General features: G+C 37.0%; 4 protein-coding genes across 5 annotated transcripts in view; 1 reads left to right on the top strand and 3 right to left on the bottom strand.

The window, feature by feature from the left end:
* Positions 1-852: 852 nt before the first annotated feature.
* LOC122091484 (2-alkenal reductase (NADP(+)-dependent)-like) lies at positions 853-3,912 on the bottom strand. Its single transcript, XM_042661463.1, has 5 exons — positions 3,604-3,912; positions 2,869-3,046; positions 1,840-2,006; positions 1,584-1,666; positions 853-1,481 (listed from the first exon to the last, which is right to left on the bottom strand). Exons 1-5 carry the CDS (start codon positions 3,835-3,837, stop codon positions 1,103-1,105), a joined length of 1,041 nt encoding a protein of 346 aa, XP_042517397.1. The 5' UTR covers positions 3,838-3,912; the 3' UTR covers positions 853-1,102.
* A 2,237-nt stretch (positions 3,913-6,149) lies between these two features.
* LOC122091485 (2-alkenal reductase (NADP(+)-dependent)-like) lies at positions 6,150-9,185 on the bottom strand. The gene is made up of 5 exons (XM_042661465.1): positions 8,551-9,185; positions 7,819-7,996; positions 7,077-7,243; positions 6,823-6,905; positions 6,150-6,722 (listed from the first exon to the last, which is right to left on the bottom strand). Exons 1-5 carry the CDS (start codon positions 8,782-8,784, stop codon positions 6,344-6,346), a joined length of 1,041 nt encoding a protein of 346 aa, XP_042517399.1. The 5' UTR covers positions 8,785-9,185; the 3' UTR covers positions 6,150-6,343.
* A 4,702-nt stretch (positions 9,186-13,887) lies between these two features.
* On the bottom strand, positions 13,888-16,901 carry LOC122091483 (2-alkenal reductase (NADP(+)-dependent)-like). Its single transcript, XM_042661462.1, has 5 exons — positions 16,542-16,901; positions 15,785-15,962; positions 14,832-14,998; positions 14,574-14,656; positions 13,888-14,473 (listed from the first exon to the last, which is right to left on the bottom strand). The coding sequence occupies exons 1-5, from the start codon at positions 16,773-16,775 to the stop codon at positions 14,095-14,097; spliced, it is 1,041 nt and encodes a 346-aa protein (XP_042517396.1). The 5' UTR covers positions 16,776-16,901; the 3' UTR covers positions 13,888-14,094.
* Positions 16,902-22,404: 5,503 nt separating this feature from the next.
* LOC122090907 (cyclin-dependent kinase D-1-like) overlaps positions 22,405-27,017 on the top strand; it is a 14,571-nt gene continuing 9,958 nt past the window's right edge. The window contains exons 1-3 of one of the 2 annotated variants that reach the window (XM_042660668.1): positions 22,405-22,723; positions 22,889-23,187; positions 23,291-23,399. In XM_042660668.1, coding sequence (XP_042516602.1) covers positions 22,613-22,723; positions 22,889-23,187; positions 23,291-23,399 — 519 coding nt within the window. In that variant the 5' untranslated portion in view covers positions 22,405-22,612. The remainder of the gene's footprint in view (positions 22,724-22,888; positions 23,188-23,290; positions 23,400-27,017) is intronic. The other variant, XM_042660667.1, reaches the window with a different exon arrangement.

The raw sequence follows: 27,017 nt of genomic DNA, 5'->3' as shown, positions 1-27,017 counted from the left end.
ATTGGTATATTCCTTCAAGCCATTTAAGAAACCAATTTTAACAAAGACCCATTTAAAGTTAAATAGGTCTATAGCCCAGTTAACGCCCATCTATGGCAAACCGATCAGAGCCTAAGACCAACCAGCCTGATTACCATCCATACCATGTCCGCCCTAACTAAGAACGTTTAATTAAACACATTCACGATGCAACCCTAGAAATTAACCAAGCCCAATTAAGACCGACCAAGACCGATCCAACCTGACCACTTGACACCCCTAAAGAAGATGGGGCACTACTTTATTATTTCTCTCAATTTGCAATGACCCCATATGGATCATGGTTGTAGGGAGTCCTCCGTATTCAGAAATTCAGGACCTGTACCAGGGCAAGCAAGACAATATCAAAAACAAAAAAAGGGCACGCAAGGAGCAGATGAGCATGCCCAGATTAATGGTGGCATGGTTAACTCAGGAATATTGAGCAAGGTTGCATCCGGAACTGGAATGTGTTTTTTTAACTCATGATGTTTCTGTTATAATAATAGATGTTGGCAATGTTTATATTTTGAAGAAAGGTCAAATTGTCAAAAGATTAAACGACTTTGGTTGCACATAGACTGACTACTTAGGCCAGACAACAAAATAAGAGCTAAAGGTTGATGTCCATAATATTTTGTTTAATTAATATGCAAAAAATTGGGCACACTGTTGATATATAATAACCAAGTGCCCTCTCTCTCTCTCTTTTTCTGTTGAAATGATTCCTCTGCCCTTCTTGTATGATACAACATCTTGCACCCGAAGTAGTGTTGCACGCTAGTTCAATATACATGGGCTGTGTGCCTACCTCTCTCCATTAAAATATACGAATAAAAAACAAAATACCTCAGCCCATTTTTTTTTCTTTTATTTATTATTAATTTTTCGTTTACATAAAAGGATCTACCAGAAGATCATCGTTTCCAACATCAGATGGAAGTGATGGATTGACATCAAAACATTTCCTTGCTAATCAACAAAAAGATCTCTTGAGAACATTCTAATCGTAAATTGAAACCATTTATACCTAAGTCCTCCACAGGATACAGTAGGGACAAATGGAATTACAAAAATGCAGTAATCATTCACGAGCAACCGCTACAACTTGTTTCCCAACATTGCGGCCACTGAAGAGTCCAATCAAAGCTCCAGGTGCTTTATCAAGGCCTTCCGCAGTATCTTCTACATAATCTACCTTCCCTTCTTTGATAAGTGGTACAATGAAATCAAGAAATTTGTTGTAAAGGTGATAGTAGCTGAAAACCAAGAACCCTTCCATCCGAATCTGCTTACTGATAAGGCAGAACAAATTTTGCACACCCTCTAGCTTTTCGAGGTTGTACTGAGAGATCATCCCACACACAGCAATGCGGCCACGAACTTTCATGTTGAGGAGGACTGCATCAAGCATCTTCCCACCAACATTTTCAAAGTAAATGTCAATGCCTTCAGGAAAGTACCTGGGTATAAGACACAATATTTTAATTCGGAACTTCCAAACTAGGCATAGAAGAAGTTTGATATCATATTGAGGTTTCTCTTATAAAGATACTAATACTGACCTTCTTAAAGCAGCATCCAAGTCCTGCTCTTCTTTATAATTGAAAGCCTCATCAAATCCAAACTTGTTCTTCAACAGATCAACCTGAATTTTTATCCCAAAATAAATCATTAGCAACTGATAATCCTCTCTTCTTTTCAATTTTTTTTCCCTTCTTGTCAAATAAATTAATGATCGTCCTCATCATATACAGACTATCCACCGGAATGCCTCGGTTAACATGTTCACAGAAAGAAGAGACCATGTTGAAGACTCACCTTCTCTTTGCTTCCAGCACTTCCAACCACGTAACAACCCAATAACTTGGCAAACTGTCCAACAAGTTGGCCAACTGCACCAGCTGCCGCCGATATGAACACAGTTTCTCCTTTCTTAGGAGAGCAAATCTCATGAAAACCAGTATAAGCAGTGATCCCAGGCATCCCTAGGAAGCAACAAAGGTATGGTTAAGATGAATTGAGTTTAATACGTGACACTTAAAGATAGGTATGCGCATGCCACCAGTGAAAAGATAAAAATCCAGATTCATTGCCTCATCATCAAAGTACATAAGTTCCTACAGGTACAGCACCATGAAGGAGCTGCAATTGATCAATAATAATGAACAGCCTCCCATATTGTTGGGAGGACAGGCTCCATGATAAGGAGACACTGCAGGAAAAAACTAATAAACAAGGGGGTGGGGGGGGAAGGTAGATGAATTAGAATGAGGCCTTCCTTTTCACCAAAAACTATAACTAGTAGAATTACTTGTTCTTTTCATAGACTCCATTCAGACTACAAATCCGGAAAAAGATTATCATATATTGGGTCAACCAGTTCAATTCAGACCAAAATGTCATCTCCTTTCTCCGCTCTTGGGTCATGCATCCAATACCTCAAGCTCATCTAATGCACTAATATAACACCTAGATGGAGCCACATAACTAACCTACAAACCCAGAAAATTGTCTACCCATCACCAGGGCCCCAACAAGACAGCACAAACAAAGCTTTCAACCCAAAGACTGCAATACAGGAAAAAAAATATATTCCTTGCCTCTGTCTCACATATATGGCACACTAGAAATTGCTTTGAAAGATTAGACCCAGAGTTCATCCATCCAAACAGGTTATCTTACCATTCTGCTACATAGACTTTTCATAAATAAAATTATAAGCAAAGAGGTGTCAGATTCTCATAATTTCATAATATTATAAAGAGGGCAAACAAATCAACAACGATCCTTAACAGATTAACACCCACAAGCATGTATGATTCATGAATTGAAAAAAAAATGACTTACCAAGTATTCCTGTATAGTAAGAAAGCGGTACATCGGAATGTTCAATTTTAAACAGGGAGTCCAGCATCGTAATCACGCTATACTCCTCCCATCCAGTCATCCCCCACACCAAGTCACCTTCCTTGAACTTTGGGCTAGTAGAATCCACCACTTTAGCCACACCATACCCAGTGACGGCCTGCATGTTTTCAAGTACAATAAATTCCCAAATCCAATCTCAAACATAGAGTTGGCAGTAAACAAAAAATGGCCCAGTTTCACAACTCTCCAAAACCTCAGCTTTTCATTTAAAGTTTCCATGAAAACCCAGTTTCCTCTGATCCTATAAAGAACAAGTTCACCATTTAAATCATTCCATGTTTTGAATTCAGCTGAGTTCACGGTTTGAGGAATCAGAATTGACCGATCTCAATTCCGATTCTGGCTGCTTTGAAATGATCAATTCGTAGTTTCGTACTGGGTTTTTAGGGTTCAGATCGATTCAAGCAGAATAGAAATCCAGAATCCAGAGCAACGAAATCCGATTCCGTTCATTTACTTGAACCATGGCTGAGTTGACTCCACTCAGTGAATTGTTTTACAGTATGAAACTACTGTTACCGATTAGGTTTAATTTTCAATCAAATCAAGAACAGAGTCAATTATTTTATTTTATATTAGCAGAATTCAAAACTCTTAACATTCCACAAACAGTATTCAAATGTAGACACTAGTGACAATATTGAAAATTCTTACAGAGCCAGGAGTGAAAGGAGGAATATAGCCAGGCCTGACAGGCCTCGTCATACGTGATCTCATGTAAGGATCACAAGATAAGTAGAGATTCTTCACTACAATCGCTTCCGATCCTTCGGGAGCCTTCAACTTGATGGTTCCAGTTGTCTGAACCATGTCCGTTTCTTTCGGAAACCCAACAACGTAATCTTTCAACAGAACCTGTTTGTTACTAACCACTTCTCCCTTCGCCATTTCTGATTTCTCTCTCTCTCTCTGTGAGAAATTGATTGGAAACCCTAATCTGATGACGAAATGTGTTGAGGGCGAGAGAGAGTACTTGTAGTTTCAGTGGACACCAGGGAGGGGCTTGGCCAAAGGATCCTAAGTAACGAACGACGTTACGCCACGTGTTAATAAATAAGGATACCACGTTCTTTCATGGAAGGACAAAGTTTTCACACTACAGGGTTTAGTTAAGGTTGGCACGTTACCCCAAAAAATGTCGGTCCTTGTCAAATAGTCAAAATAGTTTCGAATTCGATCCTTCTGAACAGCATGGAACATGAGGAACATGAAGCACACATTTCTCGTCGCCGCTCACACTGTCTATTGATAGGCCGAAATGCTTGACAATTTTGGTCCTCTCAAAGATTGGTTTGATTTTAAGCCACTAGTTTCGATGTGATGTCGGTTCTAAATCAAAGTCTTTAAGTGGAAGAAAACAATAGAATGAATGAGAAGAATCTCTCTCTCTCTTAGCGTAATCATGTGGACCTCACATGAATGATAATATTTTTTTGAAGAAGATATAAACAATGTAAATACATTGAATTTATACAAAATCTATCACATCATTGATTTGTTATCAATGATTATTTATTTGAGAGTTGATATCATTCACATACAAGGGTAATCACAATCATCCAATTATTCTTCCATTCTTTGTTTTGCATTCATAGATTTGATACAGGGATACTTATAATAGATCATCGAATTTTCCCTCGATGAATAGTTCCTGGATGTCGGGATGAGACCCCCTCTCATTCATGGATCAAAATCCTCTATTTTTCTCATCCTTGTTTTTCCTTGTTTTACTACTTACAGAACACGACACGTGGACAACAGAGGATCCAACGGTCAAGGTTGGGTGAGGATTATTACATCCGGTGTGTTGGTCTTAAAGTTGTCCACGTGTCGTGTTCTGCAGATAGCAAAACAAGGAAAAACAAGAATGAGAAAAACAAAGGATTATTTTCCCTCATTCACCTACTACAGAATCATGTCTTTGTCAATCCTTCAAATATCTAATGAAACTCCACTTCTTCTTGGTCACATAGATCATTTCAACTGGCATTGTTGCATCTCTTCCCCCTTTGGAGCTGAGAGTAACACTATTTTTATTTTTTTTTGTCACAAATGTAACACTATTTCTTCTTTTTGATTGGGTTTTGATTTGGTTCATAGAGAAGATGAGGTAAACCAAAATCGAATCGAGATGTCGGCTCTATATTTGGATATGCAAGCCGATTTAATTCAATTTGACTTAATTTTGGTTTTAATTCAGTTCTATAATACAGTTTTAATTAGGTTCTGTGACTCGATTTTAATTCGATTATATAAATGATCCCACTCTTGGATCATGATTGTGATGGGCCAAGATTATAATGGGCTCAAGTTATGGGCCTTATGACCATTGTTAACTCCAAAATTGTCTTGACATGTGGATATGTGATAATAAATTTCAAAAAAAAAAAAAAAACAAAACAAAGTGAATACTTATATACTCAAATCGATGGTAATTCGGTTTGATTTCAGTTTGAACTGACAGTTCTTATACCCTAAAGCGTAACCGAATTAAACTTATATGAATACTCATATACTCAAACTAAATTTGAACCGAATCAATTTGATTTGCTTTGGATCGATTCAATCAATTCGGCTCAATTTTAGATTCGGTATTTGATTTCAGTTACAAATTGACACCCTTACTTTGAAGATGTGGGAATTTTTAGGACAAAGTTTTCCTTCACTGGCACTATTGCATCTCTTCCTCCCCTCTGGAAGCTGAGAGTAGCACTATGTAGTATCATCGGTTGGTTAGAATTAGTAAGCCACACGTGTGGACTTACGCTTATCTAGATAGAGATAATATTTATGAGTCTTGATAGTTAAATGGCTACAAGCAAGTACTTTAGATACCTATAAAGATTTGAAAAAATTAAAGAGAGATTCGCATCACTCCCTTTTGGCCATCAATGCCTCAAATCTCTATATCCATCTTTAGATTTGCATTCCTCCTAATGTGATCGAATTCTTAATCCTCTCTCATGCTTCTTCAATTTGCACCATAAGCAACCCAACTTGGAAGGTACGTCCTACATTAGGTCAATCCTTACTTAATGGTTGCAAAAAAGCAATTAATTCTGAAAATTATATAGATAGTGGATATCGAAATCCATATGATTCACTTCTAGCTAATATCTAATGGGAGATCATAGATCACAGTCCCCATAAATTTTGTTGTTAAACAAAATAGCCTCACTACAATATTTTTCAAGAAAATATTAACCACAAAACATGAATGCATACATTTATATAATAGTATGATATGATGATACATATATAATCTCTACTAACATCTACTTTCTAATAAATTAATAGATCACTCAACACACCTTATAATTGTATATTGAAGCCATGTCTACCTAAGTCCTCCATATAATACATTAGGGACATATGAAATTACAAAAAGCAGTATTCAGTCCCGAGCAACCACTACAACCTGTTTCCCAACATTGCGGCCACTGAAGAGTCCAACTAGACCTCCAGGTGCTTTATCAAGGCCTTCTGCGATATCTTCTACATAAGCTACCTTCCCTTCTTTGATAATCGGTATAATGAAATCAAGGAACTTGTTGTAAAGGTGATAGTAGCTGAAAACCGTGAACCCTTCCATGCGAATCTGCTTACTAATAAGGCAGAACAAATTTTGCACACCCTCTGGCTTTTCTAGGTTGTACTGAGAGATCATCCCACACACAGAAATGCGGCCACGAACTTTCATGTTGAGAAGGACTGCATCAAGCATCTTCCCACCAACATTTTCAAAGTAAATGTCTATGCCTTCAGGAAAGTACCTAGATAGAAGATAGAATATTTTAATTACATATTTTCAAAAAAGGTATAGAAGAAGTTTGATATGATATTGAGATCTCTCTTATAAAGACTAATACTGACCTTCTTAAAGCAGCATCCAAGTCATTCTCTTCTTTATAATTGAAAGCCTCATCAAATCCTAACTTGTTTTTCAACAGATCAACCTTCATTTTTATCCCAAAAGAAATCATTAGCCAGTGATCATAATCCTCTCTTCTTTTCATTTTTTTCCCTTTTTTTGTCAAATAAATTAGTGATTCTTCTCATCATATCTATCAACCAGAAATCCTAGGTTAACATGACCACAGAAAGAAGTGACTGTGATGAAGACTCACCTTTTCTTTGCTTCCAGCACTTCCAACCACAAAACAGCCTAATAACTTGGCAAACTGTCCTACAAGTTGGCCAACTGCACCAGCTGCCGCCGATATGAACACAGTTTCTCCTTTCTTAGGAGAGCACACCTCATAAAAACCAGCATAAGCAGTCATACCAGGCATCCCTAGGAAGCAACAAATGTATGGTTAAGATGAATCGAGTTTAATACGTGATACATATGACAGGTAGATGTGCATTCCACCAGTGAAAAGAGATAAAATTCCCAGATTCATAGTCCCATCATCAAAGTACATGAGTTCCTACAGGTACAACACTATGAAGCTGCAATTTATACAATAACAATGAACAGTGCTCCAAGATAAGGACACAGTGCAGAAAACACACCAGAATCATGGTATGAGACAAGAAAATGAAAAAACTAATAAAAAGGGTTGGGGGGAGGCAGATGAATTAGAATGAGGCCTTCCTTTTTACAACAACAAAAAAAAAAACCTATAACTATAACTAGTAGAATTACTTGTTCTTTTTGTAGACTCAATTCAGACTACAAATCTGATATCTTAGCATTCTGCTACATAGAATTTATAAAATTCTAGGCATAAAGAGGTCAGATGAGTATTCTGAAAATTTCATAATAATATTAAGGGGCAAAACATATCGACAATGATCTCTAACAGGTCTGTCTTAGTTAACACCCACAAGCATGTATGCTTCATGAATGGAAACAAAATGACCTACAAAGTATTCCTGTATAGTAGGAAAGCGGTACATCTGTGTGTTCAATTTTAAACAGGGAGTCTAGCATTGTAATCACGCTATACTCCTCCCATCCAATCATCCCCCACACCAGGTCACCTTCCTTGAACTTTGGAGAAGTAGAATCCACCACTTTAGCCACACCATAACCAGTAATGGCCTGCATGCTTTCCAGTACAAGAAATTCACAAATGCAATCACAAACATAGAGTTTCAAAAAAAAAAAAGAAGTCCCAGTGTCAACAACCAACTCTTAGATTTTTTAAATTTGCCCTACCCTCTAAAACCTCAGCTTTTCATTTAAAGATTCCATAATCAGATCCTATAAAGAACAAGTTCACCATTTAAATCATTCCATGTCTTGAATTCAGCTGAGTTCACGGTTTGAGGAATCAGAATTGGATTGATCGGAATTGACCGATCTCAATTCCGATTCCACCTGCTTCAAATCTCTCAATTCGTACTGGGTTTTTAGGGTTCAGGTTGATTCCATCTGATTCCAGCTGCATAGAAATCCAGAACCATAAAATCCAATATTTTCTGTATTTTATTATCCCTGGAGGCTCTCCGCCCCTCTGAATAAATAAACAGACAAGAGAGTCAACTATTTCATTTTATATTAGCAGAATTCAAAACTCAAGACATTCCACAAACAGTATTCAAGGGCACAATAAATAAATAAAAAAGGCGGAGAGAGACAATATTGAATCTTACAGAGCCAGGAGTGAAAGGAGGAAAATAGCTGGGCTTATCGGGCTTCGTCATACGTATTCTCATGTAAGGATCACAAGATAAGCAGAGATTCTTCACTACAATCGCTTCTGATCCCTCGGGAGCCTTCAACTTGATGGTTCCAGTGTTGTGAACCATGTCTGTTTCTTTCGGAAACCCAACAACGTAATCTTTCAATAGAACCTGTTTGTTACTAACCTCTTCTCCCTTCGCCATTTCTGATTTCTCCCTATCTCTCTCTCGCTCTCTCCCTCTCTGAGAATTTGATTAGAAACCCTAATCTCATGAAATGTGTTAACAGTGAGAGAGAGAGAGAGAGAGTACTTGTATGATTAAGCGGAAACCAGTGGCTTAGCAAAATATCTTCAGAGACGAGAACAATATCGATCTCGTATATGTGACATCATGAAAACCCGTTTGATAACGTTTCTGTGTTGATAATTATCTTGAGCATATCTCATCTTGCATTTCTGATCAGCAAAATATAAATCTGTGTAGACCCATGTCTGGGGAGGAAATTAAGGCTGCAATTTTTCAGATTGACCCTTATAAATCTCCCAGATTGGATGGTCTTCCTAGCAAGTTTTTTTAATCCAATTGGGATATAGTGGTAACTGCTCTAGTCCAAGCTATCCAAAGATTTTTTTTCTAGTGGTTTTATGCTCAAAGAGTTCAACAAAACAGCGGTTGTGTTTATCCCTAAGTGGTCAAACCCTATTGGAATTAGTCAATTCAGACCTATCAGCTTGTGTTCTATCATTTATAAGGTCATTTCCAAATGTATGGTGAATAGATTAAAACCCCTCTTGAATTCTCTAATTAGCCCTTATCGAAGTGCATTTGTCCCTCCTAGGGCTATTTCGGATGAAATATATGTGGCTCATGAAATTCTCCATCAAACGAGAAGAACAAAATGCAAAAGGGGTATATGGCTTTGAAACTTGACCTTAGCAAGGCTTATGATAGGGTTGAATGGATTTTTTTGGAAAAAGTCTTGTTAAAAATGGGATTTCATAACACTAGGGTTCATTGAGTCATGGAGTGTGTATCAACTGTTGAGTATCACATTAAATTCAATGGTGGAGTCATATTGGGACTGTTAAACCGAGAAGAAGGCTTAGGCAGGGCTGCCCCCTTAGTCCTTATTTGTTTATTTTCTATCAGAATGTCCTTTCTAATAAAATATGTTTTGCCGAGCAATCTCGTTTAATTTCTGGCATTAAAACTGGTAGGCATGGCCCGAGAGTTTCACACTTATTCTTTGCTGATGATTGTTTGTTTTTTTCTGCTGTAAAGGAGAATGAATGTCTTGAGATTGTTTAATCGATAAAAGATTATTGCTTATCTTCTGGTCAAGAGGTGAATTTAGAGAAATCCAGTGTTTGTTTCAGTCCCATTACTTCTACGAATAATAGAAATGTGATATCTTCTCTGTTAGGAGTTCCTGAAGTGTTCATGCATGGCAAGTACTTAGGGCTACCTTCTGAATTTGGAAGATCAAAAAAGAATTTGTTTTCCTCTATAGTGGAGAGGGTTCATGGAAAAATGGTTGGATGGAAGAATAACATGTTATTTGCTACAGGGAAAGAGGTTTTAATCAAGGCTATAGTCTCTAGTATTCCATCTTTTGCCATGTCTATTTTTCTTCTTCCAATTTCTATTTGTTGTGAATTAAGTAGTGTTGTCCAGAGATTTTGGTGGAAAGATGCTGAGGGTAGGGGTGTGTTTTGGTCAAAATGGCCTTCTCTTTGCAAAAGCAAAATGAGGGGGGTCTCCATTTCGGGATTTTAGAAGCTTCAATATTGCTTTGTTGGCTCGGTAGTGTTGGCGTGTTATTCATAATGAAGAAGCTTTATGGGTTAGAGTTTTCAAACGAAAGTACTACCCCTATTCTTCTTTTCTTGAAACTCCCGCCAAATCCTCTAGTTCTTGGGCTTGGCATAGCTTACTTAACGGTCGAGAACTGTTGATTAAAGGACTATGTAGAAGAATAGGAAATGAGGCTGACACTAGGATATATTCTGATATTTGGATTCCTTCATTTGGTAATGGTAAGATTGCTAGCCAACCTGTGAATGGTTTAAATACTTTAGCAGATTTAATTGATCATAATTACGCTTGTTGGAAAAAGAAGCTAATCAATGACTCTTATTCTACAGTTAAAGCTTTGCCCATGCTTAATATTCCCTTAAATTGCTCTCCTAAATCAGATTCATGGTTTTGGAAGGCAGCCCTTTCTGGAAGATTTTCGGTAAAGTCAGCTTATCATTTGGAATTCCATCATTAATATGATACTCCTATTGCAGGCTCTGTATCTTTTTATCCACACATCTAGAAGCATCTTTGGAAACTAAAGCTTCCTCCAAAATTACAAATCTTCTTATGAAAATGATGCACAAACTCTATTGCTGTTAATGATTGCCTATTTAGGCATCATATCTCCCCTACCCAATTATGCTCTTTATGCTCCAGAACTGAGGAAATAGTTGTGCATTCTCTTTTTTTCTATGATTTAGCTACTGATTGTTGGAAGGCTTCACCTTTTAGATTAAACACTGCAATGTTACAAGTTTCTAACATGCTTGATCTACTTCAGCAGTTCTTGGCATCATCTGAACAATTTCCCATCCCTGAAGATGCCATATTACAGTGGGTAACTTTGATTTGGCAAATTTGGAAGGCTAGAAACAATTTTGTTTTTAATCATATTAACCCTTCTCTTGCAAATGTGATCCAAGGGTTTTATCATTCAACTGAGGAAGGAAGATTGGGTTATTTTAGTAATCAATATATGTTTCAAACTAACTTGCCTGCTCCTTCCCATTTTCATACAGCTGTGGACTCTGGTTATTTTTCTATCTTCTCGGATGGTGCATGGCTTACTAATAACAATTGTGGTGGCAGGGGAGTTTTCATTCATGATGAAAATAGGAGGTTTGTTGCTGCTAAATGTAGACCAAGTAGGAGTTTCTCTGCATCTTCAATGGAGGCGGAAGCTCTTAGAGATGGAGTCCTCCTTGCTAGGAGTCTTTGATTTGAGGAAAATTCAGTGTTGTTCTGATTCTCTTGGGTTAATCACTTGCCTAAATGACGCCGCCACAGCTCTGGATTAGGCCACCAATATTATAGCTTCTGATATTGTCCCTTTGTGTAGTAGTTTTGAATCTATTCTTTTCTGTTATATCCCTAGGTCATGTAATCTAGAAGCTCATGTTTTGGCTAGAGGAGCTTCCATAACTCATTTGTCTAAAATGTGGTGGTTAGAACCACCTAACTTTCTTGTACAACCTGCTTTACTTAAAAGCAGGAAAGACTTCTTCACGTGCTTTCAATAATATCGCGTGGTGAAGGCGCTTTTCCACCTTCTCTGATAAAAAAAAAAAAACGTTTCTACTATTTTTGTGTCTAGAAACAGCAGAAACAGCTTTTCTCGTTTTCGAAAACGAAAACGGATTTTTTGGTGTTTGATAAACATGTTTCTCGAAACATTTTTTGAGGACATAATGTCACTAAAGACCCCAATAGTATCATCGGATGCCCAAAAGGGAGAGAGGATTTGGTTGCATCTTTTTAAGTTTAAATAGTTGAGAGATTTATTAGGCACAACAGCCTTTTGTTCCTCTCAAATTCATTTCTAGAAATGACAAAACAAGTTCGACGTGTTTCATCAAAGTTGTTTCTAGAATTGTAAATAGGCATAAATTTTGATTTATGTTTTTAGAAACGGGTGAAATGGAACAACTTTATCAAATGCTTTTTAGGTTGTTTTTTCGTTTCTGAAAACAAGAAAACAAAGAAACGGCAGAAACACAATGTTGTCAAAATGTGCCTTATATCTTCTATTAGATTTTCTTCACTGATGATGTATCTTCTTTGTCGTATATGTTAATGTATCATCATCATTAATTTGTATTAGATAAAACATGTGGAAACCAAAACCGAATAAGAGCCTCTTTACCAACCAAACATGGTTTATTTTATATTATGTTTTTATTTGATTTTATATTTGGTTCACTATTTGATTTTGACCCGATTTGTATTTGATTGGGCCTTAGTTTAGGTGTTTGGAAAAACATCTTATATCTTCATTGATCGGGAAAAAAAATCCTTGTTTATTAGATCTATAAAATATAATCCACTAAAAATTATTCTATACACTGACAAGGAATAATACTTATCCACATTAATTAAAACATTCAAAATGATTATTATAATTTATTCAGTTCCTTGTTTGGTTTTGTTCCAACGGACTATTTCAATCTTGAAACCGAAAAAGTGAACCAAGAAAAGATTCCATAATTTGAAACAAAAATTGAACCAATTTGTATCAATTCAGTTTGGTTTGGTTTGGTTTTCAACGGTTAATTTCGATTTTGGTTCTGAATTGACACACTTAGGTGGAAAAATGATAAGAAGAAGGAAAATTTTTCCTATGTGGGCCTCATGTGGATGACCCTATCTGTTGTGGGCCTTATAGCATGGAAAATTCTGGAAAATTCCCGTAACACTGACATTATGGAAAACCTTCCTTGCTAAAGATGGGTATCTAGGCCGATGGCCTAACTAGTCCCGCAAGCCCATACTGACCCCACAATCGCATGGACCAAATCATACCGGGGTTGAATGAAAACCATTCAACTTTCACTAAAGCAGTGGAGCACTAAACACCCTCTTGTGAGTGGCCCAAGGTGTGCCTAATGAGAATCGAACTTAGGACGTTCGAGTTTACGGCTCGTCGTACCAAGTTCATTACTAACCAACTGCGCTACCCCCTTGGGTTTCTTGTTTGTCTTATATGTTAACGTATCATCACCATTAATTTTTACTCGATGATTATTGATCTAAGAGTTCATATCTAAAATAAAGAAGTTTTTTAGAAATGTAGAAATCAACTTCCTCCACCGCCCACCCTACGGAGAAAATTTAACTGGGAAAATTGGTACCCAATATTTTAGATACGTATAAGAACCGAAAAACATAAAAAAGAGATTCCCATAATCTCTTTTTGTCCATCAATACCTCAATCTCTATACCCATCTTTACATTCGCATTCCTCACAATGTGATCGAATTCCCAATCCTCTCTCCTGCTTCTTCAATTTGCACCAAAAGCAGCCCAACTTAGATGTTATGTCCTACATTAGTACAACCCTTACTTAATGGTTGCTAAAAAAACAATTATTTCTGAAAATTATATAGATAGTGGATATCAAAATCCATAAGATTCACTTGTAATATCTAATGGGAGATCATAGATCATAGTCCCCATAAATTTGTTGTTAATCGAAGTACCCTTACCACAATATTTTTTAAGAAAAGATTAACCAAAAAACATTAGTACATACATTTATATAGTAGTATAATATGATGATACATATATACTCCCTACTAACATTTACTTTCTAATAAATTAATAGATCACTCAACACACCTTATAATTGTATATTGAAGCCACGTATACCTAACATGTATACCTAAGTCCCCCGTATAATACATTAGGGACAAATGAAATTACAAAATGCAGTATTCATTCACGAGCAACCACTACAACCTGTTTCCCAACATTGCGGCCACTGAAGAGTCCAACTAGAGCTCCAGGTGCTTTATCAAGGCCTTCTGCAGTATCTTCTACATAAGCTACCTTCCCTTCTTTGATAAACGCTATAATGAAATCAAGGAACTTGTTGTAAAGGTGATAGTAGCTGAAAACCACAAACCCTTCCATGCGAATCTGCTTACTAATAACGCAGAACAAGTTTTGCACACCCTCTAGCTTTTCTAGGTTGTACTGAGAGATCATCCCACACACAGCAATGCGGCCACGAACTTTCATGTTGAGGAGGACTGCATCAAGCATCTTCCCACCAACATTTTCAAAGTAAATGTCTATGCCTTCAGGAAAGTACCTAGATAGAAGACATAATATTTTAATTACATATTTTCAAACAAGGTAAAGAAGAAGTTTGATATGATATTGAGACCTCTCTTATAAAGACTACTACTGACCTTCTTAAAGCAGCATCCAAGTCATTCTCTTCTTTATAATTGAAAGCCTCATCAAATCCAAACTTGTTCTTCAACAGATCAACCTTCATTTTTATCCCAAAAGAAATCATTAGCCAGTGATCATAATCCTCTCTTCTTTTCATTTTTTTTTTCCCCCTTTTTTGTCAAATAAATTAGTGATTCTCCTCATCATATCTATCTACCAGAAATCCTGGGTTAATATGTCCACAGAAAGAAGTGACTGTAATGAAGACTCACCTTTTCTTTGCTTCCAGCACTTCCAACCACAAAACAGCCTAATAACTTGGCAAACTGTCCAACAAGTTGGCCAACTGCACCAGCTGCTGCCGATATGAACACAGTTTCTCCTTTCTTAGGAGAGCACACCTCATAAAAACCAGCATAAGCAGTCATACCAGGCATCCCTAGGAAGCAACAAATGTATGGTTAAGATGAATCAAGTTTAATATGTGATACATAAGATAGGTAGATGTGCATTCCACCAGTGAAAGAGATAAAAATTCCAGATTCGTAGTCCCATCATCAAATTACATGAGTTCCTACAGGTACAGCACCATGAAGCAGCAATTTATACAATAATAATGAACAGCGCTCCAAGACAAGGACATGGTGCAGAAAACACACCAGAATCATGGTATGAGACAAGAAAATGAAAAAACTAAAAAAAAAAAAAGAGGGGGGGCGGGGTAAGGTAGATGAATTAGCATGAGGCCTTCCTTTTCACCAAAAAAACTATAACTAGTATAATTACTTGTTCTTTTCATAGACTCAATACAGACTACAAGTCTGAAAAGAAAAATTATCATATATTGGGGCTACATAATTAACCTACAAACCCAGAAATCTATCAACCCATCACCAGGGGCCCAAGACAGCACAAACAAAGCTTTCAACCTGAAGATTACAATACAGGAAGAAAATATATTCCTTGCCTCTGTCTCAGAAATGGCACTTTAACTATTGGTTTGAAAGATTAGACCAAGAGTTCATCCATCCAAACAGGATATCTTAGCAGTATGCTACATAGAGTTTTCGTAAATAATATTCTATGCATTGAGAGGTCAGAGGAGTATTCTCAAAATTTCATAATATTATTAAGGGGAAAACAAATCAACAATGATCCTAACAGGTCTGTCTTATTTAACACCCACAAGCATGTATGCTTCATGAATGGAAACAAAATGACCTACCAAGTATTCCTGTATAGTAGGAAAGCGGTACGTCGGTGTTTTCAATTTTAAACAGGGAGTCCAGCATTGTAATCACGCTATACTCCTCCCATGCAGTCATCCCCCACACCAAGTCACCTTCCTTGAACTTTGGACAAGTAGAATCCACCACTTTAGCCACACCCAAACCAGTAATGGCCTGCATGCTTTCCAGTACAAGAAATTCACAAATGCAATCTCAAACATAGAGTTGCCAACAAACAAACAAACAAAAAAAATGTCCTCGTATCAACAATTAACTCTTAGATTTTTTAAATTTGTCCTACCCTCTAAAACCTCAGCTTTTCATCTAAAGTTTCTATAAGAACCCAGTTTCTTCAGATCCTCTAAAGAACAAGAACACCATTTAAATCATTCCATTTCTTGAATTCAGCTGAGTTCAAATTTAAGGAATCAGAATTGGATTGATCGGAATTGACCGATCTCAATTCCGATTCCACCTGCTTCAAATCTCTCAATTCGTACTGGGTTTTTAGAGTTCAGGTTGATTCCATCTGATTCCCGCTGAATAGAAATCCAGATCCATAAAATCCATAATTTTCTGTATTTTATTATCCCTGGAGGCTCTCCACCCCTCCAAATAAATAAATAAATAAATAAACAGACAAGAGAGTGAACTATTTCATTTTATATTAGCAGAATTCAAATCTCAAACGTTCCACAAACAGTATTCAAAGGCGCCATAAATAAAAAAGGCAGAGACAATATTGAATCTTACAGAGCCAGGAGTGAAAGGAGGAAAATAGCTGGGCCTATCGGAGTTCGTCATACGGGCTCTCATGTAAGGATCGCAAGATAAGTAGAGGTTCTTCACTACAATCGCTTCCGACCCCTCGGGAGCCTTCAACCTGATGGTTCCAGTGCTCAGAACCATGTCCGATTCTTTCGGAAACCCAACAATGTAATCTTTGAACAAAACCTGTTTGTTGCTAACCTCTTGCCCATTCGCCATATCTGATTTCTCCCTATGCAAAATCAGAGAAAACCTCCTGTTCTCTCCCCGTTACGTCTCTCTCCCTCTCTCTCTCTCTCACTCTGAGAATTTGATTAGAAACCCTAATCTCATAAGATGTGCTAAGAGCGAGAGAGAGACAGTATTCGTAGGATTAAGCGGAAACCAGTGGCTTAGCAAAATATCTTCAGTGATGAACGACGTAACGCCACGTGTCTTCAACAAATTATTTCAAACTGTCGCGCTTCAATTAATGGGATTACAATGAGGTGTAAATGAAGAGGGAGAAAGTGGATGTCAAATCTACAGACCACAGACCACAGACCACAGACCACAGACGAGAACGTATTCGAATTCTCCGGATGATGCTTTGTGAAAATAGAGGAATGACCTATGTTTACTTTTCTTCTTATCTCCTGTCTGTCTCACATTGGGATTTTTTTTGGCCTTTCTATCTGTCTCATATTTTTTACCAAAAATATTTAAGCTGTGTTTGATAGTAGGAAAAAAAAGATACGATACATTGAATTTTTTAAATCATTTCGTATCGATATATATCCTACAATACATACCGATATGCATCAATACACCACTAATACACATCGATACGATACGACAAGCCTCGATACGATTCTATGAAAAATATAAAATTGAGGTAAAATGTATGTTTCGGTATGTATTGGTACGTATCGGTGAGTATCGGTATGTATCCATCGGTACGTATCGGTATATATCAGCACGTATCGGTGAGTATCGATATATATATATATATATATCGGTACGTAATAAGAAAGTACCGATACGAATAGAAGAAAATATATATATATATATATATATATGTTTGGTTACCATTAGAAAAAAAGAAATGAAAATTTCTTAAACCAACAAAATTGTTCCAAAATTGCTGTCAGCCATATTTCTCTCTAACTAAAGTGGAAATCAAGGTTGGGAATAAGGATTTTACATTTATGGGACAACTACAGACCTTGAATTTTTAGTACGATACCCTCAATTTAGTGTTTATCATTTTTATTTTAGAATGAAGTTTTTTTCTTTTCCCGATACTTGAATGATGGAATAGATCAGATGTGACCCCATCAATGCCCACCTCTCTCTCTCTCTCTCTATCTTTAGCGTATCTTAGTGTATCTCCGATACGATACGATACCCTCCGATACGTATCTTAATTTTGACCGACCGATACAGCGATCAATACCGATACTTTAATCCTTGATTCTGTAAAGTTTCGAAGTCATGAATCTTGATTCAAGTTTCCACATCTCTCTCTCTCCTTTTTTTCTAGGTTTGGTTGTGATCTCAAGTTTCCTTTATGAGTCCAGTTTTTCTTTTCCTTCTTTAGTGTTACCATCCAACTCTCAGGGGTGAAGTGAGTTTGCATTGAGCATGGTATGGAGGGAAGGAAAAGGGGGGACATTAATGGGCTTTAGACCTTACAGAGGTGGCGAGAGGTGGCGACTCCAGAGAAGAAATGATGGAGACATAAGCATTGAAACAATGAACAATATTGGATAAAAAAAAATTTAGTACATGATCTCACAGACATGATGAACAAAATTAATAACATAATGGAAAATGTTACATAAAACTCATTGATGTCAAGTTCCTTCAAAGGAATGCAACACTTGATAATGATCCACATCAAATGTTCCTTCTCCCAAGGTAGAAGATAACGAGACTCACTCAACATTTTCTACTTACTTTTTAAGATGTTGTAATCTAAATTTTGCAAGTAGTATTTATATATAGCCAAAGTTAGTAGATTGCAATTTAATGATACTCATTATCCCAATTCCCAAGTCATGTGATCCCTAAAAGGTTGTCCATGAATTGTTCTCACTTGCACAAATTGAAGATCTTACGATAATAAAACTCAATCCTCCTTCCAAATGAAAGAAACTTTTATTACATTTTTTTCCCCACACAACTAACATCCACAATGGACCGAAGTATGGAATAAAATTGCCACCATAAACTTTTAATCCATTGTATAAAATATCTGGAGCATCATGACTAGTTAAGAGACCCAAAAAGGTTTGAAAATATTTTTCAAATTATATTTATTTATGATAATAATAATATAACTTCATTTTAAAATCTTCACACAAGGAGTTTTGGGCTACAGATTTCGATCAGTCACAATCAACAACTCACTCACTCAATTTGATGTTCTCCTTAAAATGATGATGAGCATCATGCACATTCGTACATATACTTCAAATATCGAGGGCTAGTATATAGTCAGTCTTGTCGATAGGTATCAACCATTGACACACCACAAACGAACAATACACAAATGCAATAGTAATTGTCTATTAGTTAAAGGGCAAAATAACTACTAGAGATCCGTATTACTAAACATACTTCCTTGGAATTATCTGTTGGTAATAGGAATGCATTTTACCATTTTAGAAGATTTCCTTCTTACAAAATAAACCTTACTCGAGCTCTAAGATTTTGGTCTCTTGGACAATGTGTGATAAGAGAATGAGGAATATTATTCATAACAAATAATTTTATGAAAATACATATATAGGCCTATTATATTAGGTGGAAATAAGAGTGTTAATTGGTTTTCTTTTGGTTCAGTTTAAGATACAACATGTGGAAATCAAAGCCGAATAGGAGCCTCTTTTCCAAATTGACATGGTTGTTTTTTTATTCAATTTTATATTTGGTTCATTATTTGGTTTTGACCGGATTTGCATTCGATTTGGGCCCTAGTTTAGATGTTTGGGAAAACATTATATCTTCATTAGAAAAAAAAAAATTATTATTTATAAGATTTATAATCCATAAAAAAAAAATTTTTGAAAACGAATATAACTTATGTGCATTGTTTAAAATATTAAAAATGAATATTATAATTTATTCAGCTCCTTGTTTGGTTTTGTTGGAACGAACTATTTCAATCTTGAAACCCAAAGAGTGAAGCAAGAAAATATTACATATTTTGAAACCCAAACTGAATCAATTTGTGTCAATTTAGTTTGGTTTGGTTTTAAACTGTTGGTTTCGGTTTTGGTTCTAAATTGCCACCCTTACGTGGAAAAAACAATAGAAAAAAAGATAACTAAATGGAAAAAATTTCCCATGACACTACTCTACCGGCAGTCTGTCATTCTCTTAAGCTTTTTTTTTTTTAATTAATTTTTTTTAACTCTCTCTCTCTCTCTCTCTCTCTCTCTCTCTCTCTCTCTCTCTCTCTCTCTCATGCATGTGGATGATTCAGTCTGATGTGGTATGGGAAATTCTTGTAACATTAACATCATGGAAAGCGTCCTCCCTAAGAAAATAAATACAGATTAGATATATTGAATTTGTGCGAAATCTTATATCTTCTATAAGATTTTCTTTGCGGTGATATACCTTGTTAGTCTTATATGTTACTACATCACCATCATTAATTTGTAATTGATGACTACTGATTAGAGAGTTCATATTTAAAATAAATAGGTTTTTTTAGAAATTTTGAAATTCACCTTGATTATTATTATTTTTTTTAATATGACCAAAAAGGATTACATTACGTATATTGATTCTATGTAGGTGAATGTTATTTGTTAAAGGGGTGTATGATCTGCACAGAAGGTCCAATCGGAATAAATCTGTTAAGGTCCAAAAATTCAGACCGGAGGATCATTTATATCCCAACTAGTTAATTAGTCCATTTAAATTTTGATTATAGTCTTATTATCTTGAGTCTGATTAAGAACCAGAACTTATCATTCAAATAAAAAGGTTTTCATGTCTTAGCTTTGAGGCTTAATTATCTAAATTAGTCCCGACTGAAACCAATCGGGTCAAATTGGTTGACACCTCTAGTATCTGATTAGAACTGATCAACACTAGTACCTTCCTAGGACCAAACTATTTATAATTTGTTTAGAGCCCGATTAGTTCATTTATAGATTTATCGACTCGTTTATAACTTGTTTAAAAAGACTAATTATAGTCTGATTAGCCTGATCAATTTGATTTGAGTACGGATCGATAATTGACTAATCGAATATAAATATATTCATGACAATCATTCAATGTCGGATTTACTATAAATACAACAACAACAACAATCATAACTTTATCCCAACTAAATGGGATCGGCTACATAGATTCAATACTTGAAATCAAATAATAAAGAAGCACAAAATAGGGGTTAAAATGAAGAAGAATGGAGATAAGAGAATAAGGTAAAGCAATAGAGAAATAAGCATCATGGGAGCATTTGCTATAAGATGTTGGCAACACAAGTCATTGCCCTCCACAAAACTTTATCGAAGTCATTTTAGAATCGAGCATCACCATATGCATATCTTTTCTGATCAATTCGTCAATAGTCATCTTAGATTTACCTCTATTTATTCTGGCTTCCTCCAAATGAATCAGGTTATTCTTTTTTACTGGGGCATCTATAGGTCTCCGTTGAACATGGCCATACCACATCAATCGGTTCTCACGAAGCTTGTCCTAGATTGATGTAACCCTTAAATCATTTATAATACAATTATTCATTATTCTATCTATCTTAATCTTGCGTTACAACCCTCTCAACATTCATCTTTGCTACACTTAGTTTATTCTTAGGGATCATGTTGACTAACTATCATTCTGCTCCATACGTCATAGCTAGTCATATAACTGTCTTGTAAAATTTTCCCTTGAGTTTATTAGGTATTATTTTATCATATAATACTCGTGACGTATATCGCCATTTCATCCACTCCACTTCAATCTTAGGGGCAATATCATCATCTGTATCCCCTCTAAAAGTGTGGGGCTGGTTAGGTTAGGATGAATTGGGCATTGTGTGGATAGGTGCACGGTCCTAAGTTCGATTCTTCATCTGTGTATTTACAATTTAAGTGCAAACCATGGCAGTGAGTTGTTGCGCTAGTCTCCTCGATGATTAGTCAAGGTGCGCGTAAGCGGGCCCGGACACCTTGGTTAACAAAAAAAAAGTAAATAAATCAAATGTGGTGCTTAAATTGTAGGTCAATTAATATCAATTAGAAAACTTCTATATTCTAATCTGACCGTCTACAATTTGTTGGTTCCATACAATAATGAGTTTTATAAAGGGAAAATTGCATGATTACCACTTTTGGGTTTTCTTTTACAAAATTACCCAGCGAAAGTTTCAGTTAACAAAAATATTCAAAATTAGGTTTGGGTTTACAAAACTATCCACCCAACGTTTTGGTTAACAAAAGTACTCAAAATCAGGTTTGGGTTTAGAAAACAACCCAAAATAGTGACTCTTCATCTTCCACATATATAATTATGTTTTTTTTTTTTATAATCGAAACTTTGAGTGGATAATTTTATAAATCTAGACTCAATTTTGGGTATTTTTGTTAATTTAAACTTTAAGTGGGTAATTTTATAAAGGCAAACATAATTTGAGTATTTTTTGTTAATTAAAACTTTTCGTGGATAATTTTATAAAAAGAAACAGAAAAGTGGGTAATCATGTAATTTATCCTTTTATAAATTTGGAACAAAAGCGCAAATCTAAAATCCCAATAAGATTGATATATTATCAAAAACACCCCCACTAATTGTTAGAATATCAAGAAAGGCAATTCAATATCTCTATTTCCCTCCTTCCCTCCCTGAAACTCTGTTGTTGCATTTTCCCACTTCCCTCTTTTTTAGTTTCCCTCGTTCGTCCATAAAGCTTCAACGACTACCATCAATGGCCGAACTAAGTTTTCAGGATTTCTATCTTTCCTTTCTTAACTGAAAGTAATGTACCCTTCCGAAGATGCTTAAACCAGACACTTCATCTCTGTTTGTACAGCTTAATTTTATTAACGACCATGTCGGAGGTCGATAGGTTGCTTACCAAGAAAGTTGCAGATCGATACCTGAAGCGTGAGGTCCTCGGCGAGGGTACCTATGGCGTCGTTTACAAAGCTATTGATACTAAGGTGAAGTTAACTGTCTTTGTTTCCAGATATCGTTTGGTGTTAATCTAGGGTTCTAGACCATTTAAAATAAGATTTCCGATCCTGTAGACAATGTAGTAGCAGCTCTTGAGGTTTTTTTGCTTCCATTTGTTATAGTTGTTCCTGAAGTTAGTCAGGTCTGTGCAGACAGGACAGATGGTAGCCATTAAGAAAATCCGGCTGGGGAAGTACAAGGAGGGAGTAAATTTTACTGCTCTTAGGGAAATTAAATTGCTTAAGGAGCTCCAAGATCCCAACATAATTAAGTTGTTTGATGCTTTCCCTCACAAGGAAAACCTTCACCTTGTGTTTGAGTTCATGGAGAGCGACCTTGAAGCCGTCATTCGAGATAGGAATATTTTTCTTTCTCCTGCTGACATCAAGACTTACATACAAATGACATTGAAAGGGCTTGCCCATTGCCACAAGAAATGGGTTCTCCACAGGTATGCATAATCATTGGTTTGGTAATGGCTTGAAGTCATCTATGTGCTCCTTAATTGCTTGCCTTTACCTCCAGGCTCATAGTAATATTCTGTTGTTTTACAGGGACATGAAACCAAATAACTTACTTATAGGAGCTGACGGGCATCTTAAGCTAGCTGACTTTGGTTTGGCACGTATATTTGGAAGCCCAGACCGCAAATTCACCCACCAGGTATATCTAAGAAATTTTCCTTTTGTGGCAATGTGCACCTTAATGAACAAAATATTTCCCTGAAATCTTGGTAAGAGAAAATGAGTGGCATGGTGGCTTCAGAAATTCATGAAATTCCATCAAGAACTTGGCTATTGAATTAACAACTTTTGAAACTAGAAAGCTATTGCTTATTGCCTCTGATGCAGATACGGCTGCCCTTTCTTGGTTGGACCAGCATGACCGGCTTTGGAAGCCAAGAGCCAAGAAGAACCGGTCCAGCCCAGGGTTTTGGTCCAACAAGGACCAATCTCTTTATCCCTCTCAGATACCACTCTCCTCCTCTGAAAAGAACTCGACTTCGTCGAGTTAGGGAAAGGACCGAGGAGACTGTCTGAAGGAATACGCTGAATGAGGAACGATCCCACCATCTTATTGAGCTTAATTTCAGGGAGATCTTTGGCAGGATGAAACTTCATAGTCTTGTTGGCATGCTTGAAGGCATAGGTATTGGCATAGCTACAATGCTGTACTTTCTTATCAAACAACCAAGGTCGACCAAGAAGGATATGGCACACCTTTAGAGGGAGGACATCACATTGGACTGTATCCTTAAATCCACCAATAGAATGTGACCAAGCACTTATCTGTGATTTTTAGATTAGTGTTGTTCACCCAAGCAACCTTGTAAGGATTAGGATGTGGTTCTGTATTCAATCCCAGCTTACAAATAGCGTCTTCAGAGACAACATTAGTGCAACTGCCTCCATTAATAACCAAGGTTAGCAACTGATCATTGCACTTCACACGAGTCTGAAAAATACTACTGCGGCGCCAATCTTGATTGTCAGTGGCATTCTGAGTGGTCAACACATGACGAATGACATAAAAAGGATGTTGGTCTTCGTCACTGAGAGTGTCATTGACTTCACCTGTTGCACGCTCTTCTCTTAAATCAACTGTGTCACAACCAAGTTCCTCTTCGGGAATATATGGTATAGGAGAATCCTTATCAATAAAAGCAACCAAACGGCTGGGACATTGAGCACTGATATGTCCAAATCCATGGCATGAGTAGCACCGAACTGTAAATTTTGAAGAATCAGAAGGTTTATCTGAACCACGCCGAGGGGGTGAGTATGGGGGAGTAGGCCGTGAAAATGACATTTCAGAGACATGTCGAGGCGGAGAATACGGCCGATTAGGTTGTGAAGAGGCCATAGATGTAGCACTAGCCTGTGGTTTGCTAGATGACCTCTCTTGGGTAGGAGACTGTTGCCAAACGGAATTAGTACCTCGAGAGAAAGTATCTGCAAAATTTCTCCGGTTGTATGGGCGTTTCAGACTTTCCTCAACCTGATATGCTACTTGTACGACGTCTTCCATGGTAGGTAGTCGACTAGATGCAAGGGCAGCACTAAGTTGAGGGTGCAAACCATTGCGAAATTGGGCCACTAAGACTTCTTCATCCCACTCAAAGTCAGAACGAGTGGCCAAATAATAAAATCTAGCAACATACTCTTCAACGGTCAAATTCTCTTGTTTCAACTGTGCAAACCTGAGATGCATGCGTTGCTTGTAATCAGAAGGCAAGAATCGCCGATTCATGACTTCATACATTTCAGCCCAAGTAGTGACCATACCAATGCCTCGGGTTCGGTTATGTTGTTGTTGCTTGATCCACCAGACTCGAGCCGTGCCTTTCAGTTTGGCTTCTGCAAATATGATCTTTCGAGCCTCAGTCAACCCGTACCATCTGAAGAATGTATCTAAGCTGCAAATCCAGTCAAGGTACAATTCTGGATTATTGTCTCCATAAAAATCAAGGATATCCAGTTTTGCTGCTATTTCTGCTCCATCATCATGTCTACCAGTCCCATATAGTGGTGGAGGTGGTGGTGGTGGTGGTAGTGTTACTGACGGATCCTGTGGAGTGGTGTTGGAAGAATCCCCAGATTGAATGAGACTCTTTCCTTTATTTGCTGCCACCAAACGATCAATAGAAACTTGCATGGATTCCACCATTGTTTTTAGGGACGTGACCATGTTAGTGAGAGCATCAAATTTTGTATCAGTTTCTCCTTTATAAGAATTCAACTGCTGAACAACTTCACTGTTGGCTACCATGGTGATGATTAACAAAATAGCATTCAAGAATATATGGTAGGAACAGAGGAGGCGGTAGGGTAGGGAGGTTTTGGGAATTTTTTTTTTTGAAAGCTCAAATTGAAATACAAAAGACTTCAACTCAAAAAAAGGAAGGGACAACTTGGAAATAAGGAGAAAGAAAGATAACTAGGAATAATGGAAGCATAGAGGGGCAATACTGGAAAATCAGAAGAATTAAAAAAAAGGAAAAAAGAAACAAAGGGAATCATGGGTTGGGATTACGGATAGAAGGGGCCTCTCCTTCTTGGAGACTGAGCTAGGGGAACTCGACGGAGACGAAAACGGAGTCGGAGCCCAACGACCAGCGGTGGATAGGAGTCGGTCGAACCAGGTATGTTCTTTATTTGCTACTCTCTCTCCTTTTTATTCTTCTTCTCGTCTTCTCTTCTTCTTCTGTTTTTTTTTTTTTTTTACTTCTTCTTTCTTCTTCTTATCGCCTTCTTCTCGTTCTTGTTCTGCGCTGCTTCTCTCTTCTTCTTCTTTTATACTTTTCTTCCCTGCTCCTCATCTTTTCTTCTTCCGGATTCTGATTTTGTCTTCTTCATCTTTTTTTTTTTTTTATTTTTCTTCGTTGCTACTGGCAAAACCCAGGGACGATGATCTTCTTTGTCGCTTTCTTCTTCTTCTTTTTTTTTGTTTGGTTGTTAGAACCCTAAAAGGGCTCAACTGCAGGAACTTGGGAGAGAGAAGGGCGGTGAAACTAGGGGGGATCGATTTTGTACAGAGAAGACGAAATCGATTTTTTTTTATTTTTTTTTGTTCTCAGTCTCGGTAGAAGCCGACACAGAGAATGGGAAGGGAAGAAGAAAGATGGGGAAGGAATAGGATCCTTCGTCTCTGATACCAAGTTGATGGAGAACCTTAGGGAAGAGAGGGGAAATCAGAGTAAAGAGGGGGAAAAAGGAGAATCACACTCAACACATTCATTCAATAATCAAAATCACTCTCTAAATCTTCAATCGATTACAGCCAATATATAGGAGGATTTACTTCCTTGCTTTGGTTTCCTTTTTATAGTTGTTTCCTAATTTAGGCTACTTTCCATTTCAGTTAAGTTTCTAATTTCATGTTCCTATTTTCGTATATATATTGGCTGTAATCGATTGAAGATTTGGAGAGTGATTTGGAGAGTGATTTGATTATTGAATGAATGTGTTGAGTGTGATTCTCCGTTTTCCCCCTCTCTACTTTGATTTCCCCTCTCTTCCCTAAGGGTTCTCTATCAACTTGGTATCAGAGCAGAAAGATCCTATTCCTTCCCCATCTTTCTTCCCTTCCCATTCTCTGTGTCGGCTTCCATCGATACTGAGAACAAAAAAAAAAAAAAAATTCTGTCCAAAGAAGAATCGAGCCCCCTTTTTCTCTACCGCCTCCTCTGTTCCTCCTGACAGCAGCAAAAAAAAAAACTTTGCTGTAAACAGAGAAGTCGAACCACAACTCCACCGACCTTTTTTTTTCCCAGTCTCAGTA

This window comes from Macadamia integrifolia, chromosome 10, assembly GCF_013358625.1.
Source record: "Macadamia integrifolia cultivar HAES 741 chromosome 10, SCU_Mint_v3, whole genome shotgun sequence".
Classification (NCBI taxonomy): Eukaryota; Viridiplantae; Streptophyta; class Magnoliopsida; order Proteales; family Proteaceae; genus Macadamia; species Macadamia integrifolia.
Note: the sequence above shows the minus strand (reverse complement) of the source record. Positions and strands in the feature narration are given on the sequence as shown.